Source organism: Puma concolor, chromosome C1, assembly GCF_028749965.1.
Source record: "Puma concolor isolate L17-30 chromosome C1, mPumCon1.1.hap2, whole genome shotgun sequence".
Classification (NCBI taxonomy): Eukaryota; Metazoa; Chordata; class Mammalia; order Carnivora; family Felidae; genus Puma; species Puma concolor.
In genome coordinates this window covers 108,679,616-108,700,589 of record NC_141674.1, presented here as the reverse complement: position 1 = coordinate 108,700,589, position 20,974 = coordinate 108,679,616, and the positions used below count along the sequence as shown (strand labels likewise).

The window sequence follows — 20,974 nt, the reverse complement described above, 5'->3', positions numbered from 1 at the left end:
GCCAGACCCACAGCACATGTGGTGCTGTCCCTGCCTCCCAAAGATTTATAAGAGTAGTGGGGGACACTGACAGTAAACAAATGCATGACATGAAGTGCTGCCACATCCATGGTGTATCTATGTGTGTGGGAGATGAAGGGGTACTCAAAGGGAACTTGTTATCTGGGAGGGGCCGCATGCTCGGTTTATTCTTTTTTTTTTTTTTTTTTTAACGTTTATTTATTTTTGGGACAGAGAGAGACACAGAGCATGAACGGGGGAGGGGCAGAGAGAGAGGGAGACACAGAATCGGAAACAGGCTCCAGGCTCTGAGCCATCAGCCCAGAGCCTGACGCGGGGCTCGAACTCACGGACCGCGAGATCGTGACCTGGCTGAAGTCGGACGCTTAACCGACTGCGCCACCCAGGCGCCCCGCTCGGTTTATTCTTAAATCATCAGAGGTAATTTAGGCTTGAATAGGCCCCAGCACAAGTGTTTACTCATGGTTGCTCTAGGTTGCAGACCTTGAAATAAGGCTTAGAGGAGAAAATCTGTTTCATGAAAATATTTATTAAACAATAAAAATATTCACCTAATGCTTAAGTTCTAGGAAATGAAACAAATCTATTACCTACAACACAGAAAACGATGTGGATGCACAGCCCTGGCTTTCCCACAGAGAACCATGCTTGCTCAAGCTTGTGCTGGGAACACCAAGGTTCTTCCGGTGTGGAACTGCGAGTTAGGTCCTCTAAGATCCAGTCAGGAGTCTCCCGCTTCACTAAGGATGCTTTGTACGAGCAAGCAGGGGAGGAGGAAGAGAACACTCAGCATGTGTTGTGTTCTTTCTCCATTAGACCGTGCAGCAAGAAAGTCTTCCAGGTCTGAAAAAAAAAAATCCCGAGTATGTAAGACACACTGTCGCAGGCCGGCTTTAAGAGACTGAAGCAGAGAGGTCTGTACCTGCTCTGTTAGAAGCCCTGCTCTGCTGGGGCCTCCTCACTAGACTGCTCTGGTGAGGCTCCGAGAATAGATGGCTGTGAAGCCCCACCCCATGCGACAGTGAACTCCCTTGGCAGCAAAAGGAAGCCTCCGCTGTGGGGGTCACAGCTCAAGGAAGAAGATGTGCCTTCCTCTAGCTTTTATATTCCTTTCCTTGCAGCCAGAAACAATGGGATTTTTGTGGAACTTAGAGAGCTGAAGGAGAATTTATTGGTTTTAGGGTTTAGCCCTTCTTATGTAGCATGTGAGCTGACCACAGGTGATCTGTCAGAGAATTCCACACCAAATCATTTAACAATCAGGAGCAAATAGATCTGATTTGAAATGCAGTAACATAAAACAGCTTGCATCCATGTGTTTCAAAGAAGGTCCAACTTTTCCCCAACTTAGTCCTAACACTATGATAGGGAAAGATAGGGCAAAATAGGCAGAGAGGGAAAGAAAGGTTAGGACCTGAGGTCCTTGGATGGAGAAAAACACATATTTTGGAACAACGCTGAGAGGGACTGACCAGAGGAGTGGGACTGACCCTCGGGAGTAAGGTTCCTCTTAAGAATATAACAGACACTTGGGTGGCTCAGTCGGTTGATGTCCGACTTTGGCTTAGGTCATGATCTCACAGTTCACGGATTCAAGGCCACGTTGGGCTCTGGGCTGACAGCTCAGAGCCTGGAGCCTGCTTTGGATTCTATGTCTCCCTCTCTCTGTGGCCTTCCCCCATTCATGCTTCTCTCTCTCTCTCTCTCTCTCTCTCTCTCTCTCTTCAAAAATGAATAAACATTGAAAAAAAAAAGATAGCAGTTAAAAAAAAAAAGAATGTAACAGAAACCACCTACTCCCCTTCAGGAATTTGACAATCAAAATACATAACTAAAATAGGTAAACCATAAAACTTATGTTATATGCGGGGCATTATGACCATACCCTGACTCCTCACATGATGGAGTCAAGCCAATCAGGAATAGACAACCCAGCACCTAGAGTTATCAAGCCAATAAGGGTAGGATCTGAGAAGGAGCAAGGGGGAAGCGGGGGTGGGGGGGGGTGGGGAGGGGCTACCAAAACCTTCTGAAACAAAGACCCTTGCCTATAGTCATGGACATTCCCTTTTAAATGCCCCCTCTCTGCAAAGACAGTTTTCATACCATTCTTACTTCCTAAACTTATACTCTAATAAACTTTTGTGTGTTTTTCATTTTATTGTGTCCACCTCTTCATTCTTCAAAGCAGCAAGACAACAAACCCTGGGTATTGAGGTAAAAAATCCTGCAATAACCCATTTCCTTGACTAGGGACTGCTTATTAAACAGGAGGAAAGCACCAATTCCTAAAGCAATGGCTGGTATTTCCACAGAGTAAGTCACAAAAATAAATAGCTTCACAGCATTTTGGAGGCTAGTGCCACACCCCAAGGTGCTCACCTTCCCTGTTGTCACAAGGGGGTTCCTCCACAGTAGGTCTCCCTTTGAGCCCTAAGGGTCTATGATTCTGGCTGCCTGTATGGCTGGACCCCATCCCAAAGGTGCTGGGTGGGAGTCCTGGGGTAGTGGGGCCCAGCAGAAGTCTTGGCTAAAGTCCTTACTGAGTGATTACTATGTGAAAACCACAAGCCCCATGGGCAGGGGGCAGTGTCTCTACTAGAACACTCTCACAAGCAAACCTGGAGCTACATGTGGGGAAGGCTGGGCAGGTAAGCATGCAGATGAGGAAGGGCCCAAATATAGGAAACTTCTCCCCAGGACTGCTCAGCAGAGGCCAACCCTGCTGGAAGCCGAGCTATCCCAGCCTGAGTGGCAAAGCCCGGGCTGTGGACGGATTGGTGACTGCAAGGCGGCCCACTGACGGTGAAGCTTCTTGTACTCCTGCTTTTAGGTAATTTAGCTTTAAAACTACCTGGGGTATTGTCTGTTGGGGAATTGCCCTCGGCAGGCCCCCTGGGAAAAGAACCATTAGGGAAGAAAATAAGGTTCCACAAGAAATGGTGTGGCCTTACGTTTAGCCCTTGCCATCCCCTATGGAGACTCCTCTACTTACAGGATGGATAGCCTCATACCTTTGCCAGCAAAGAGGGCCTGTAAAGAAGAGACATATGGATTTGAAAGCCCCACTCCGGCAACTAAGGAGTGTATCTCTGGGCACAGGTGACTTCAACCCCTAGGCCCACCTGGCCCCCCGGAGGCATTCCAGATGATGACTGAACCTAGTCAGTTAAACTAGAATGGTTCATTGGTTCCTAGGTGCATTGTCTCTCTGAGAATGTATGAGGCATGGGTTTCTAAGGCCTTTTCAGCCCCTTTCTGGCACCTCAGACCAAGGCAAACACATTGTTCTTCTGGCCTCATGTGGTTAGGAGGTCATGTCCCTGTAACTGTTCCACTTGAGGTGTTGAGAAATGGAGGGCCTTTCACGAGAACAGCAAAGCAAATGCTTTGTAGATTATAGATAAACGCAGATGCATAATGGAATAATGTAAGAAGTAAATCTATAATCAAAGGGTATGCGGGAAAGTTAGGGGAAAATCACCATGTTATTTCTTAAAGGTCGTTTATACATAGGAACATTTTCAAAATTAGGTAATGTTAGAAAAACACAGATGACGTATGCTACAAGGAAATCACTAGCATATATAATGCCACGTTTGCTACAATAAATGGGCCAGTTCAACACGCTGCTGTTGTCTCTGTCCATTTTTATTTTAGTTTTTTTATTTTAGTTTTTTATTTTAGCTTTTTATTTTAGTTTTTTATTTTCATTTTTGTTTTAGTTTTGTTTTATTTTCACTTTTTTGCCGACACCGTTCATCCTTCAGAAACCCCTGGACCTGCTGGAGCTGGACTCCAGCACAACCTGGTGTTTTCCCCCCTCCCCCTGACCCCACCCCAGACAGGCCTGCCTGGTCCTGCCCTCTGAATGTGAGAACCTACGGTGAGCATGAAACACTGGAAATTAACAAACAGTGATAAGCAACTGCAACAGGGACCCACTCTGCACATGTTCACAGGTGGGCTTTGGTGGGACCATCTAGGAGGCTAGATTAAGGATAGGACTGAGGTCAGGCTCACTCTAGGCCTGGGTACCACTTCTCCATACCACCCCACCTTGGGAGAGGGTTGTTTCAGAGTACCAAAACCCCACAAAATAGAAAACCTAACATCTGGGCCCAGAGAAGTCTCCAGAAAAGCTGATGCTAAGACAGGTGCTCACAGTGTACGAAGGTATTTAGGTGAGAAAAGAGTCAGCCCATACTGACCTTCAATGTTCACTCTCCCCTGGTAGAAAGAAACAGGCTTCCCATAGGAAAGGATTCAGGCCCGTTGGCAATCATTGCTTATACATAAACTCAAAGGCTGTTTTAGTCAGCTTTGTGAATTTGGTTAGACCAAGGCAGCCCTGCAAGCAGGGGTCCCCAAACTGGGACTGTGAACACCATGTGGTGTCCCTCTCAGGAAGCCCAAGGTCACCCACAGAGCTTAGACAGAAAATATTAGAACTTCTACTGTACATTTATAGGAAAATTTAAAACTAAGCTTAGTAATATTTACTGTATGTATTAGAATCTACCAAATTAATGGTTCTATGGCTCACCATTATTCACATCATACAAAAAAGAAAACTCTGTTACCAATAGATGACTTACTATAATCTGGGATTTTTATTATATACTTATCAAAAGGCCTTTTTTAGATTTGGTCAGACATAGCAAAGATTTAAAAAAAATTTTTTTTATGTTTATTTATTTTTGAGAGAGAAAGAGAGAGAGAGAGAGAGAGGCAGAGTATAAGTGGGAGAGGGGCAGAGAGAGAGGGAGACACAGAATTTGAAGTAGGCTCCAGGCTCTCAGCTGTTAGCACAGAGCCCAACGTGGGGCTCGAACTCACAAACTGTGAGATCATGACCCAAGCTGAAGTTGGATGCTTAACCGACTGAGCCACCCAGGTGCCCCTCATGGCAAAGATTTTTATCATGTGTATTAGTCCTGTACATATGTATAAACAGGAAGATATAAGTAAAAGCAAGTTTGTACATGCTAGCATGGCAACTGTGTTACCGCCACTGAATGGGGAACGATCTCAGGTATTTTTACTGGAATGGAGTGGGAAATTAAAAAGTTTGGAGACCACCCTGGATGAGTATAACATCAGATTTCAGTGTGAGGTCCAGAACCAACATTCCCAAAAGTTTCCAATTTGCAGATATCTCTGGGAGCCAGATGGCTTTGTCTCCTGCCATGACACCCAGAGACGCTCACCTATTGGAATGGCACCTATCATGGGAGGGTGGTTCCTGGAGGGCAGGACCAAGGGTCGGTCTCTCTCTCTCTCTCTCTCTCTGCCATACAGCACACTTGGAGCTGGCCAGGGCCAGGATGCTGGAGGGCCATCTCTCCTATGGGCCTATATAGGCTGGTTCTGGCCCAAAGATGTTTGTTTGCTTGTGTGGGTTGATTGGCTGGTGCCAGAAATGTATTTTTAAAATTGGGTGTGAAGTGTGAGGTGAGGCTTGACCTGACCCCAATCTGACATTCACATTACCTGTTTACTTCTGAAGGCACTTGAGTTTGCTATTTCATTGTATCAGTACTTAAGACTAAATCATAGAATATTAAACTGGTTCCTGAGGCTAACGAAACACTTAATTCTTCGGGACTATGTGTGGGAAGAACCACCCTGTTGGTATAATGAGATCTTGGGCTGGCTCAACACAAAGCAAAGGTCCTGGTAGTTGGAATGTTGTCTTTTTTTTTTTTTTCTAATGTTTATTTATTTTTGACAGAACGAGAGAGAGAGAGAGAGAGAGAGAGAGAGAGAGAGCGCGCGCAAGCATGATGTGGGAGGGGCACAGAGAGTCACAGAATCTGAAGCAGGCTCCAGGCTCCGAACCGTCAGCACAGAGCCCAATGTGGGGTTCGAACTCACGGACCGCGAGATCATGACCTGAGCTGAAGTCGGACGCTCAACCGACTGAGCCACCCAGGCACCCCTGTCTTTTTTTTTTTAACTCTAATTAACTTAATGCCCCTCGATTAGTGGATATTGTTCACAACCTAAAAGACACATTTCTTTTAAAAAAATTTTTTTTAATGTTTATTTATTTTTGAGAGACAGAGAGAGACAGAGTGTGAGCAGGGGAGGGGCAGAGAGAGAGAGAGAAAGACACAGAATTTGAAGAGGCTCCAGGCTCTGAGCTGTCAGCACAGAGCCCGACGTGGGGCTTGAACTCACAAACCGCAAGATCATGACCTGAGCTGAAGTCGGACACTTAACTGACTGAGACACCCAGGCGCCCCCTAAAAAACACATTTCGGTAAACTTGCATATAAATGCTAGATTATGAAATAATTTTTTAAACCTCATATTGACTTGAATACTGTTGATGGTACTGATAATAAAATAATTTACTCTGTGCATAACATGTAACAGGTTTAGTGCCTTTACATCTTATCAATGGGGTAAATATTCAGCTCTAATTCTGCAGTTGCAGAGACTGAAATACAAACAAGTTATTCAACCTTTCATAAAGATCATAAACATTATAAAAAGTATTTTTTGGGGATTTGAAAAAGTATTTTGGAGGTATGTTCCCACGCTTTTTCTATTATGCCACACTGTCTCTTTAAATGCAAAATTAACAGATGTAAATGGAGAAAATAGTAGAAATAATGATAGTTACCTGCAATGTAGGTAATTGATAGAACCCTATCATTTTGATAGATAGAACCCTGCAATTGATAGAACAATTGATAGAACCCTGCAATGATAGAACCCTACAAATGGTTTCTTTTAATTGCAATATAATAATAGGTAATGGCTTTTATGGTGTTTCTTCTTTCGAGCTGTATTTGGAACTAATTGGTCAAAGGTCATCCATTCAATATTTATTTAGAATTATTATTCACAAAGCATTATTTTAGATCATGGAACAGAAAATAGCTCACACCACAAACAAGATTATTTTGCATAAAATTTATCCTTCAACATGTATGTGAGGGTAGAGGGGAGGTTATCCTCAGTTTATATAAAAACTGAGAAACAAATAGAGCTCTTCTGAATCAGAATGCCCTTGGAAAGGCATTATATTTGGGATTAAGACAGCCTGTCATTCTTGGACCCAGACAGGATTGAGCAAGAAGGCCCCTTAGAGACCCTTTGGCTTTCAGGTAGCCTGCAGGTGCCACAAGGCCATGATTTTATAGTGTGTTATTTTCTGTTTGTGATTCCTGCATCGAGATGTATCCTTTCACCTCATTATATTATAAACATAATTTTTTATTCTATCTTCCATATGTTTTTCACAATCCTCATAACATCCCATTACAGGATTTACTTACCTATTACTCTGCTGTTAAATTTAGAATATGGTCATATTTTCAGTATTCTAAATAACACTATCAAAAATATTTCTTTAGTTTATATTGATAATTATTCTTATAGGATGAGTATAGAAATGGCACAATAGTTAGGATTCACATCCTGAATGCTTGTGCACTGTTGGTGGGAATGTAAATTGGTGTGACCACTATGGAAACCAGTATGGAGGTTCTTCAAAAAATTAAAAAAGATGGGAATGCAAGCTGGTGCAGCCACTCTGGAAAACAGTATGGAGGTTCCTCAAAATTAAAAATAGAACTACCCTACGACCCAGCAATTGCACTACTAGGCATTTATCCAAGGGATACATGTGTGCTGTTTAGAAGGGACGCATGCACCCCCATGTTTATAGCAGCACTATCAACAATAGCCAAAGTATGGAAAGAGCCCAAATGTCCATCGGTGGATGAATGGATAAAGAAGATGTGGTATATATATACAATGGAGTATTACTCAGCAATCAAAAAGAATAAAATCTTGCCATTTGCAACTACATGAATGGAACTGGAGGGTATTATGCTAAGTGAAATTAGTCAGTCAGAGAAAGACCGCCTTCGCTCATATGAGGACTTTAAGAGACAAAACAGATGAACGTAAGGGAAGGGAAACAAAAATAATATAAAAACAGGGAGGGGGACAAAACAGAAGAGACTCATAAATATGGAGAACAAACTGAGGGTTACTGGAGGGGTTGTGGGAGGGGGGATGGGCTAAATGGGTAAGGGGCATTAAGGAATCTACCCCTGAAATAATTGTTGCACTATATGGTAACTAATTTGGATGTAAATTTAAAAAATAAAAAATAAAATTAAAAAATTAAAAAAAGAAATGTCATACGATCCAGCAATTCCACTTCTGGGTCTTTATCCAAAGGATAAAGGATAAATCATACTAACTTAAAAATATATATGCACCTCCATATTCATTGCATATTATTTATAATAATATGGAAGCCAAAATATGGAAGCAACCTAAGTGTACATTGATGGATGAATGGATAAATATATGATATAAATATGTATAAATATAATATAAATATGATATAAATGTGGGTAAAATATGTATATTTAAAAAAATTTTTTTTCAACATTTATTTATTTTTGGGACAGAGAGAGACAGAGCATGAACGGGGGAGGGGCAGAGAGAGAGGGAGACACAGAATCGGAAACAGGCTCCAGGCTCCGAGCCATCAGCCCAGAGCCTGATGCGGGGCTCGAACTCACGGACCGCGAGATCGTGACCTGGCTGAAGTCGGACGCTTAACCGACTGCGCCACCCAGGCGCCCCAAAATATGTATATTTATATATAAAACACAAACACACAACAGTGGAATATTTTTCAGCCACATAAAAGAAGGAAATCTTGGGGCGCCTGGGTGGCGCAGTCGGTTAAGCGTCCGACTTCAGCCAGGTCACGATCTCGCGCTCCGTGAGTTCGAGCCCCATGTCAGGCTCTGGGCTGATGGCTCGGAGCCTGGAGCCTGTTTCTGATTCTGTGTCTCCCTCTCTCTCTGCCCCTCCCCCGTTCATGCTCTGTCTCTCTCTGTCCCAAAAATAAATAAACGTTGAAAAAAAAAAAAAAAAAAAAAAGAAGGAAATCTTGCCATGTGTCACAACATAGATGGACCTTGAGGACATTATGCTAAATTAATCAAACTGAGAAAGACAAATACCATATGCTCTCATTTATATGTAGAATCTTTAAAAAAAAAAAAAACAAAAACAAAAATGGAACATAGCTACAAGAACAGTTTGGTGGGTGCCAAAGGCAAGGGTTGGTAGGTGGGCAAATGGGTGAAGATCAAAGGTCAGAAGGTACAAATTTCCATTTGGAAAACAAATAACCAATGGGATTGTAATGTACAGCATGGTGACTATAGTTAATAAAACCATATTGTACATTTGAAAGTTGTTAAGAGAGTAGATCTTAAAAGTTCTCGTCACAAGAAAAAATTTTAACTATGGAGGGTGATGGATATTAAGTAGACTTAGTGTGGTGAACATTTCACAATATACACAAATTTTCAATCATCATCTTGTACACCTGAAACTAATGTAATGTTATATGCGAATTATATCTCAATTTTAAAAAAAGTATATGACAAATTTCAGGGATGTCCTTACGTACTCCATAAATGGTAGCGATTTTAGTCATAGATTCATATTAGTTATTATTCACAGAATAATGTTAATTATTATTATATCAATATGCTATGGTATGTTTCTTTACAATATTTTTAAATAATCGTTATAAAATATATCTTACTTTATATTTATATATATTTATATACCATACTATATTATATATACCATATTATATATTATATATATTATATATTATATATGTATATATACATATACCATATTATATTGTATATATTTACATACCACATATATTTTATATATTTATATATATTTTATTTTATATGTATATATATTTTTATACCAACTAGCCTCTCATGATTATCTCTTAAGAAATAAATATCAGACCCTGTTTATTTGCTGTAGGAGTTAATTCCTCTAAGTCTCAGTTTCCTCAAATATAAAAAAGTATAATAATACCTATTTCATGGGCCTAAGAGAATCGGATGGGATGAAGTGTACAAAGTGCCTGAAATATACCAAGTGCTAACAAAAACAGCCATCATCATCATCCCTCCTATCATAACCACTGTCAGCACAGCCACCACAGTCATCTGCTATGAAGAAGGATCAACAGGCCAAAGAGTCCAAAAGTGTTGCTGTGCTTTCTGCACCTGACAATTCACTCTGAAACATGACTATTTCATTCAACATTCATGAGCAGAAACCACATTTTGGAGCCATTTTCACTGTCCTTGGCAGACAGCATTCCCAGCCTTGGATGTTTCCAAAGATACAAAATAGTAAGCAGAGAGCCTGGGACCTAGTCTTTGCCCTGCTGCTTCTGAAACCAAGCTGGCTTTGCACAGGAGACTGGGAAATGATCACAGCTAATCCCTTCCCCACATTACTGCTGGGAGTGCCAGTGGCACGTGGGAAATGACTTCACTTGTAGGACTAGACAGGTTCCACCTGCAATATCAATATCTGTTCCCTAATTTGTGTGTCCTTTCTCTGGAGCACAGAAGAAACAGCTAGTGAATCACAGGTCAGCAAACAGCCCAGTAGGAGAGGGGGTGCTTTGGGAAATGTGGTGGGCATGACAGAGGGAGGGAAAGATACAACGTTTTCCAATACTGTACTATAATCACAGTCTCCCTACTGGCACCACCCACACCATGCACAGCTGGATGAGAAGGGCAGGGCAGGAAGTGGGGTTGATGGGTTGTACCTTCACTAAGCATCTTTGACAGGTAATCCTACCCAAGGCTGCAGAAGAGGGAGAAAGGTATAGGAATGTGGGTTGAAAGCTGAGCATTCATTCAGTGTGCTCCTCCACTACTGGCCCCACCAAGAAGGCAGGGGCAAGAACTTGGTTTGGAGGGTTCTTATCCTCACTTACTGCTGCTCCTCCACTGCAGTCCTGACAGTGGACAAAGGGGTGGGAAGTGGGGTTGAAGGGCTGTGATATCATTAAGTGTGTCCTTCAACTGTGGGATTTGCCCAGGAGCAAAGACAAAGAAGGACAAGAAGAAGGACAAAGGAGGAGCATAAAAGGGGACTTAGGAGTTTTGACTTCTCACAGCCAAGGCCACCAGGATTGACTGAAGAGGGCTGAGCGCTGTGCCTTCATTAACTGCTCCTCAGTGAAGTCTGGTCAGAGCATGCTGAAGAGGGGAGAGGGTGCAGGATGTGGGATTGAAATGCTGTACCTTCTTTAACTGTGCCCCTTGAGGTCATAGCAGAGTGTTACATCTGTTTTCTGACCCAGGAAATTTCATGTTTCGTACTGCGTTTTAAAAGTGAGGGGCGCCTGGGTGGCGCAGTCGGTTAAGCGTCCGACTTCAGCCAGGTCACGATCTCGCGGTCCGTGAGTTCGAGCCCCGCGTCGGGCTCTGGGCTGATGGCTCAGAGCCTGGAGCCTGTTTCCGATTCTGTGTCTCCCTCTCTCTCTGCCCCTCCCCCGTTCATGCTCTGTCTCTCTCTGTCCCAAAAATAAATAAAAAACGTTGAAGAAAAAAAAAAAATTTTTTTAAAGTGAAACATTTGCACGAAGTTTGCTCCCTGCTCAGAATCCTCACAAATGATCGTTCACCCCATGTGTTCACACCATGCTGGCTTTTAATATGTGTGGCAAGCCTGAACACCTTCTTTCCCTGGGAGCACTACCTGGTAGGCCCTAAAGGGTGGCGTGTAGCCATTCATCCCTGTTCCTGTCCTGCTCCAATGCCCTCCTCATTTCACACTGGAGAAGATGGTGTTGGTGTGGTTTAAGGAAGTCACTGGAGATTTAATCCGGTAAATCAGTCCAGTAATCTGTCTGCCAGGCTTGGCTCGGTTTACCAGCTTGTGTGCTCCCCAAAGTAGGCTCACTGAAAGGATACTTGAAGAACACTGGAAATCACTTTTAAACCCAGCAATCGGGACATAGTAAATTTAGGAATAAAAATTTAAATAATAATAATGATATGCTGATAATCACAGAATGATTATATGTGATTCACGACGAATGTGACTTTCCTAAGTGATGAATTTTTGCTCATTTCTGTGTCGCCTGGCACAGCTAGATCTCTGCGGATAGATAGGTACAAAGGAGCAACCACCTGCGTGTGTGGACTGTGCTAATAGGAGGAGGGTACTCTTACCGCAGCTGCCGGGTGTCTGGCGGGGGAGGCAGTGCAGGGCTGCGAAAACACACCTGCAAAGGCGGCAGCCGAGGAAGGTCCAGGCTCCATGCTTCACCGAGCCGCATTCGCTAGGGAGGCCGCAAGGTGGAGTTAGCCTTGCCTACGCGCATGCGCTCCCTTCTCCCACGCCCATCCACGCCCCACCCCGCACAGGCCCCGCGGCCGCTCCCATCCACTCCCCGCTCCCCTCCCCCACACTCCACCTGCGAGCCCCCAGAGCCCGCTCCCCTCCGCCACGCGCCGCCCCGCGGGTTGCCCCAGTGCCCGCTCCAGGGCCCCCGCCCCATTATCCCCGCCCCACCGACCTAGCAGCCCGCGCGGTGACGCGCTCACCTGTGCCTCTGGTCGTGCTCGCAGTAACGGCCGGTGAAGTGGGCGGGGCACACGCAGAAGCTGCCCAGCACGCAGGTGCCGCCGTTACTGCAGCAGCGCAGCAGCTGGGGCTCACCTGTGGGGGAGTCGCCTGGCTGTCAGCCTCCGCCTGCCGCTCGGCTTTCCGCGTTAGACAAGCCCGAAGAAGGCTTCGCGAGATCACCCCGGAAAGGCAATAAAATTTAACTCCCTGCTAAGTGTGTTTGCTCAGGCAAACCCTACTTGTTAAGTTAAGGATTAAAAGCAAACTGCCAGGGGTACCGGAGGGTCAGAAACCAGTCCGAGGACCCGACGAGAATCCCTGCCCCCAGCAAGTAGGATTCTCTCTCTTCATTCCTTTCACATGTTAAAGTCAGGCTGTGACCTGCCTGGACAGTGATTAAAGACAGGCCTCCCGGGAGGGGACCACCCACCGAGAGAGGACTGTAGAAAACCCTCTCACCTCCAGCCCTCCCGCCAGAAAGACCGCCTACCCCCGCCCCCAGCCTCCACGCCCCCGGGATGTGGGGTCTGGAGGCTGACAGTCTGCAATAAGCCAAGCAAGGGTCCCCTATTATCTTGGGTTGGGAGGTTGTTTTGAATATATTTAAATCGCAGTTCTCTGGACCGGAGCAGATGGAAAGTTTTACCAATGAAATAGTAAAACTTTTCAGAGGAAAAGAACACCTCACTAGGAAATAGTTTTCACTTTATAGTGTATCATCATTTGAAGATGATAAAATGTGCTTTGTTGGATTTTTCATTTTATGCTAAATTTATTCCAGGTTTTTCTCAGATCCTAAATCTGCAGACCACCGACTGAGATGACCACAAAGGTAATGTGGGCGCCTTCGCGACTTGCAACTTACGCTGTTGGAGATCCGGAAAGTAGGGACGTGAATTCTGGGGCCTCCAGCCATTGGCGCTTGCATTCACCTCCCCAAAATTATTCAGGGTCCAGTTGAGTGTTTTCTGCAGGAGCTTTTGGACTGTAGCATTGTTGATTTCTTCTCTGTTACCTTTATGTTTCTCTCTTTGATAACCTTTTAAAAACACCGAAAATATGAGACTGATAATGATTAAGAAACAAATAGGCAATAAAAAGTAAGAGACTATAAATAAAATGCTTCTTACTGTTGTTTCCCAAGTGGATGATCTGTAATGCCAAACTGGTAAAAAACAGAAGCCTAGAATATTTAAAGGAAATTATTGAAGTTTAAAATATTAAAAGTATAAGTAGAAATTTACATATGTTCAAAATGTAATGCAATCATATATAAACATAAGTCTATACAATATTCAATGTGTAATAAATATTATGCCATGTTTTATAACTTGTAGATTTTAATTAATGTTGTCATGACTTAGAAAGATTTTGAGACCAAAGAAGTGTACATGTCCCTTAATGAGAAGGAACAAATGTGCATGCATTGCAGTTTATTCTGGAGGCTTTTAAATGCCCCTCTTGGCTCTCAGATCTGGATGAGCTGTGTCCTTACCTAACAGGGTGGCTCCGGACCATTTTCCCACTGACACGTCTGCTGTGAGAGTCTCCTCTCATCCATACACTGAAGACCAACTTCCAAGGAGGTCAAATATGACTGGGTTTGTACTTGAAGGTGTCTTTACTCCAGCTCTTGTAACAACTGCACTAGGACATAAAGGTGGATAAGTAAAGAAGATACAGGTATTTCCTATCCTCTGCCTAGGCCATGAGAAACAACAGTGAGATCTCTGGGTTCTGCTGTGGAGGCCCATTAGGCAATGACCTGCTGTGACAGGCAGGGCCCATGCGGAGCCTCCAGGACTGTTCCCTCAATGAGATCTGGTGGGGTGGGGGGTGGGGGCCGGACACTTGGACTAATTCTCTCCCCAGTAGTGTTAACAGTGTTGACAGCGACAGGAGTGGTCCACCCCTGATGTAAAACATTTGTGGCTAAGGCAACAAGCCTTTCCCTCACCAAAACAACAACAAAAACAAACAAACAAACAAAAATTAAAATCCAACATGAACAAAACCTTTTCACAGGAAAATGGAAATTTTATATTGCATACTCCTTGTACTGGTGGTGAGGGCCCAGCTAGAGAAGGGATCCATTGTGTGGGACATAACCAGCAAGTGTGGGTCCCAAAAGTCTTGACTGAGAAACATGAATATAAAGAGAGACATTTCAACCCCTATTTTCTGAGGATGTATCAATACTTTAACAGACTGATTCATTTCTCTGTGCCCAGCATGGTGGTGAATATGATACAGCATGCCCCTGGGGAAGCGTTATTATTATCCCGCATGTAAAGGGAGAGGCAACAAGAAGCTTAGAATCTAAGTCCGTTGTGGCAGTTAGATCTTTGAAAAATATGAAATGTACAGATTTTACAAGAAGGGGCCTACAGTGTGCTCAGTATGTGAAGACTACTGAGTATAGAGGTGACCCCCCCCCCCCCCCATTAAGCTCTGAATCCAAGAAGGGAGTGATTGACAAAATAAGGACCAGAGGCCCTTTTATCAGCACTGAGGAGGATACCTTGCAACTCTGGGGCAAATTGTTCTGTGATTTTAATATAAAAACTGCTTTCTAAAAATAGCATGCTTCCTCTGAGGATGAAATAGTCTTTGATACTTATTTAAAATTTTAAACGTTTAATATGAGGTTTATTAAAGAGGCTGTTACATAAACCAATAGGGAATTGGTGAGCCTGGCTGCCATGGGGCCTCCCAGGGACTGGGTCTGTGAGCTGCCAAGACCAGGTCAAGACCAGCAGACCTGGCTAGGCAAACCATATGGAAGATGATACCTCACACTTTCATGGAAACATCTGAAACTGGAGTCATGACAAATACACTTTTAAATTTAATGGTTATTACTTGTGAAGTGCATAATTTAGTTATATATAAAAGGGGCACCTGGATGGCTCAGTAGGTTGAGCATCTAACTCTTGGTTTCAGCTCAGGTCATGATCTCTCAGTTCGTGGGTTGGAGCCCTGCATCAGGCTCCATGCTGGAGAACGTAAGTATGTTTTATGACTTCAAATCAGGAGAAACTTTTATTTGAGCAAATGGGTTGTGCTAAAGTAAAACCATGTATAAGCTAAAGGATTATATTTCTTTGAATAAGAAGATTTAAAACTGTTCACTTTGCAGGATATCGAATCCAAGCCTTTCTGATAACATTAAAGATCTAAGACTAATATCTAAAATCTAATCCCCCCCCCCAGTTTCTTCTGTTGAATTTTGTATTGTGGACATTATTTTTAAATTTACAATCTGATTCTTTTTTTTTTAAGTTTATTTATTTTGAGAGAGAGAGAGAGAGAGAGAGAGAGAGAGCAGAGGGAAGGTCAGAGAGAGAGAGGGAGAGAGAGAATCCCAAGCAGGCTCTGCACTGTCAGCGCAGAGCCCGACTTGGGGTTCAAACTCATGAACCGTGAGGTCATGACCTGAGCCAAAACCAAGCTTAACCAACTGAGCCACCCAGGTACCCCTGTATTGTGGACATTTTTCAACATACACAAAAGCCAGGATAATAAGGATTCAATAAACTGGGGTTTATCGATTAAGTATCAATTTTTGCCAATCTTATTATTTCTCCCAAACATATATTTTTTTCTGGAATTTTTTTAAAGCAAATCTCAAACATCATAATATTTTCTATGTCAAATAATGTTTTGAAGATATAAACTTTATAAAAGGAAAATGCAGGGAAAGGAAAGGAAATGTCTTGACAGCAAGACAGGATTGAGAGTCTAGAAATATGGATGGAATGTCCCACTAGCTGTTTGCTTAAGACCTAAAGTCAGCTCCAGGGAAGGAAAGGGCTGATGGCCTAGCAGTGAGAAAGCTGCTGATTCCTATTTTTCAGTATCCTGTCACTTGATCTCATTTACTTACAGGCATTATAAAAAAGAGTTTTGCATTTCATGGCAGAGGAGTCCAGGTTTGCTTAGTTAACAAGACCCAGGTGGCCAGCTGGAAGGGGCTGTCTGGGAGCAGCTGTAAGCCTAGTGAGGGGGCAACAGATTCCCAGCTCTGGGGAAGGTTTTTTCTTGTTATCAGTTATAAATAGATAAGATTGGAGCCAACCCACTCACCAGACCTCCACTGGTACTTGTGACTCATTTTGAGCTGATATAAAGTGTGTGGGAATTGGAGCACCCGATCCCAAGATTAGAGACTACCCCACCTCTGTGTCCACAGTATATCAAACAATCTCTTAGGGAAATGTTCTGTAACAAATTAGGTGTGAAGGAATTCTCTGAGAGTGACTCTAAAGCAGTAGTTGTCCATGTGTGCTGCTCATTGGGGTCTCTGGGGAAACTCTGAATCCGTACTTAAGCTACACCTCAAGCCCTGAGCAGAGCCCAGCATTGGGATTTTTTTTTTTTAACCTGCTAAGGGGACTCCAGTATTCAGCCAGGACTGTGATTCTGCTGTGTTTTATGTGGCTATGTGTTCCCAGTGATGGGAGTGCTTCTTTCTTGTTGCATTCCTGACTTTAGCTCAGTGCCTCATGTATGGTATCACACAATCTGGTGTTATTTATATGAATAAAAGAATAAATGGATTATCATATTTACACTCATTTTTCAGTGAAGAAATTGAGATCTAAGAAGTTAAGAAACTGGCTTGGGGATGTATGACTAACAGCTGTGTGGAGTCTTGAACCCAGGTTTATCTGATCTAAAATCTTGTTTGATTCAAGTTGCTTTAAAATTATTGTGTTTAATGTAGACCAGGCATACTATACTCACTGAATTACACAGAATGCTTTATTTTATTGTCATCCATTCTTATGACCTAGACATTAATTTCTCCATTTTATAGATGAGAAAAGTGAGGTTTCAAGAGTTGAGGACTTGCGCAGCACCTCTCAGCACTGGCACAGGCGGTCAAAAGCTGAGCTACTGCTTGCAACCATAATAGCATGCTGCTGCCCCCTGAAGCAGGCTAAGGGCTTCTGAGTGGGCACAGTGGAAAAGACTAAACGGAGAGGCACTGCCCCAGTTCTACACTGTAAGGGAGGGGTTTAGAGAGCCCAAAGTATTTACCAAGACAGGACATTACAGGGCAGTGACAGGATGTGGTCTCTGGGAGGCAGTGTTGACAGCACTGACTGAGGGAGGGAGGTGTCCTGGAAATAACAACAGGGACCACGAGGGTCCCTCGGAGGGGCAGAAGGAGGAGCTGTAGGTAGACACATGATGCAGGAGAAACTATAGCATATAGAAAGGCCAGTTGATGGGGAACCTCCTGGATGCTCCTGCAGGAAGTCATGAAGATCTGAATAGGGATCAAGTGGGAATTTAGAGAAAAGAATAAATTCTAAACATATATTTAGCAACCAATATCATTTTTCTCTAATTTTGAAAAACATAATATATCCTCATGTTAATATTAGGGTGACTGATGGCATGGACAACAAAGAATTGTACAGAGTGGAGGACACCAAGTAGGACAGAGTTAATTCACTTTCCAAGGGAAGAGAGGGGCCAGGCATCAAGAAAAATGTCAGCCCTGAGTCAGGTTGGGCTTTTTAAGGGGTTTTGAAGGATGTCCAAGCTATGCTCATGGCAGAGTGTGGGGAGGGGGCTGACTCTTGGCCAGGTGGAGCAGGAGGTGTCAGGTTTCTGGAGGGGCTCTGTCTGGGGCTCCTCCAGAATGTGGGTTGTGGTCAAGCTAGAGAAGAGTGTTTTGTAGTTGGAGTCTTCTTTCTGAGAACGTAGGGCACCATAACCTAGAAAAACAAAGTTAAGGCCAAGTGCAGACACCTGTGACTTTTGTTTGTAAGTGTGGCTGGGGGTAGGTGCTTTGAACAGATTCCTTTCAGTTAGTTTGAGTAGAAGAAAACATGAAAAAGAAGATAAATATCATTCCTCTTGTTCAGAAATAATGACTATTAGCTTTTTCACCCAAGTCTTTTATTATTCCCCCATGTAAAATGTGAGGCAAACAAGCTTTAGAGCTTCAGTCCCTTGTGGCAGTTAGATCTTTGGAAAATATGGAATGTACAGGTGTTATGGGAAGAAACCTGTAGGGTGTGTGCGCAGTATCTGAAGACTGCTGAGCACAGAGTAACTTCCACCTGTTACTGTGCCGTTTTTTAAAGTTAATCCTAAGTGGTTTATATATTTTAATTTCACTGTAAATAATATTATCTTTGTTACTTAATTCCTTTCTTTGCTGCTTGTATTTAGAAATAAAATAGATTTTGTTCTCATAAAATATATATAACACAAAATGTCTTAGCTCAGGTTGCTATAACAAAATACCACAGACTGAGTGGCTTAAACAACACACATTTATTTCTCACAGTTCTGGAGGCTGAGAAGTCCGTGATCCAGGTGCTGGCAGAATTGGTTCTCGGTGATGTTTCTCTTCCTGGCTTTCAAACAGCTGCCTTCTCACTGTGTCCTCACATGGCAGAAAAGGGGACAAGAAACAAACTCTCTGGTCTCTTCCTATAAGGCACTAATCCCATCTTGAGGGTCCCAGCCTCATTCCCTGGTCTAAACCTCCCAAAAGCTACCTCCAAAATTCCATCATATTGGGGGTTATAGTTTCAATATGAATGGGGGGGGGCAAAATTCAGTCCATAGCAAAAATAGCCATTTTGCCATATATAAATGTAAAATTTAGTGGCATTAATTATAGTAATAATGTGCAGCCATCAGCACTACTTAAAAGCATAAAAGCATTTTCACTACCCCATAAGAAACTCTGTACCCATTAAGCAACAACTCCCCGTTGATTGCCTACCAAGCCCCAGGTAACTTCTAATCTATTTTTTGTCTCTATGAATTTGTGAATTCTAGATATTTTGTGTAAGTAGAATCATATACTATTTGTCCTTTTATTTCTAGATAATTACTTAGCATAACATATTCAGGTTCATCCATGTTGTAGCATATAACAGAACTTCATTTCTTTTCACAGATGAATGATATTCCATTGTTTCTATATATACCAATTTTATTTATCTATTCTTCTGTTAATGGACACTGGGGTTGGTTTTAGCTACTGTGAATACTGCTGTTATGAACACTGGTGTATAAATATCTCACTTGAGTTCTTATTTTTAATTCTTCTGAGTATATACCTACGAGTGAAGCTGTTGGCACATGTGGTTATTCCATGTTTAACTTTTAGAGGAATTATTACACCATTCTTCATAGCAGCAGATGAACTTTCCCTCACTGCATTGCAAGTACAGTGCAAGTAAGTAACCCCTCACTCCAGAAAGGTAGCCTGCTGGGTTGGGGGCAGCTCCTGTACACACCAGCCTAGAAGTCCAGGGTGCCTGAGGGTAGGAGGTGCACGGGCAGCGATGTGCATACATTGAACAGTCTGAAGGTGCAGCCAGGATCCTGGGTTTGGCCCATGAATCAGGGACATGGAAATATAAATGGGGACTTTGGGAACACATGGGGCCAAAAGGTTCTATCCAGCTCCAAAACAAAGCAGCTAATTCCTCTGATGCCAGATCTCTTGGGATCATGATGGGCATTCCAGGCCTGACCAGGGCTATAAGAGATGGGAGAAAACTTAAAATCATGATTGTCAGAGAGGGCCCTAGTCCAGTAAGGACAGAGGACCATATGGGCTATGATGGTAACAACTATTCAAACCTTTTCGTCACTGGATCATTGAGTAAAAATGATGCTCTAGGAAAATGATGTTGTAAGCAAGAGCAGAGCCTAGCCAATAGTGGGTGTGGGACTGACGCCTGGGGACAGGTGTGCAGGACTGAACTGTTTATGCATGAGCCAATTCAGTATGTAAGCACCCTGGGATCAGTTTCTGGGTCCTGGATTTGTGAGGGTGGACAGGACCCTCTGTGGGGACTTCTGGGGAACTCACAGGGCTGACAAGTTTCACCCCACTGCAAACCCAAGTTGCCTGTTATCCTGAAGCTAGGTCTCATGGGAACTCCCAGCACAACCAGGAAGTTCACTGATGAAAGTCACCTGAGGGATCTGATGCCCACGGATGCTGAAAGTATGCCCTGGCACAGAGCTCCAAGGGGTCTCACTGAAATATCCCTCCTCTGCTTCAGGAATGCAGTGAAGGTAACCCTAGCTACAGGAAGATGTCCTGCTGGGCTAAGGTGACTCCTACTTCCACAGGACTAGAGGTCCTGGAAACCTGAGGGCAGGAGGCAGGCAGGGAGCATATGCTGGCCTCTCCAACCCTGAAGCCAGGCTCCCTGTCATCATTCCCTGGTCAAAGCTCTCTTGGGAGAGTCCCTACCACAAGTTCAGACTTGTGCAGTGTACATGTGTTTGCCAGTGGCCATTCTGCTCCAAAACAAGGTAGTCAATTTTCCTGATGCCAGATCACCTGGGATCTTGGATGCCATTGCATGCTTCACCAAAGTGCTGAAGAATGAAAAACACCAGAGAATAATGATTGCCAGGTGGGTGCTCAGTCCCCATAAAGACAGCACACCCATATGGGGTTTGACAGTAACCACCATTCAAATTTTTTCATCAATGGCACAGTGTGGGA

The 20,974-nt window shown here is 43.4% G+C and overlaps 1 protein-coding gene across 1 annotated transcript; it reads right to left on the bottom strand.

Moving 5' to 3' along the window:
- Positions 1 to 530: 530 nt before the first annotated feature.
- On the bottom strand, positions 531 to 13,760 carry CFC1 (cryptic, EGF-CFC family member 1; the record flags this gene model as incomplete). The annotated part of the gene is given in 6 exon segments (XM_086715270.1): positions 531 to 864; positions 12,078 to 12,187; positions 12,453 to 12,567; positions 13,340 to 13,513; positions 13,605 to 13,697; positions 13,700 to 13,760. Coding segments are annotated over 6 exon segments (675 nt in total), but the record flags the coding sequence as incomplete, so codon positions are not given.
- Positions 13,761 to 20,974: the final 7,214 nt, after the last annotated feature.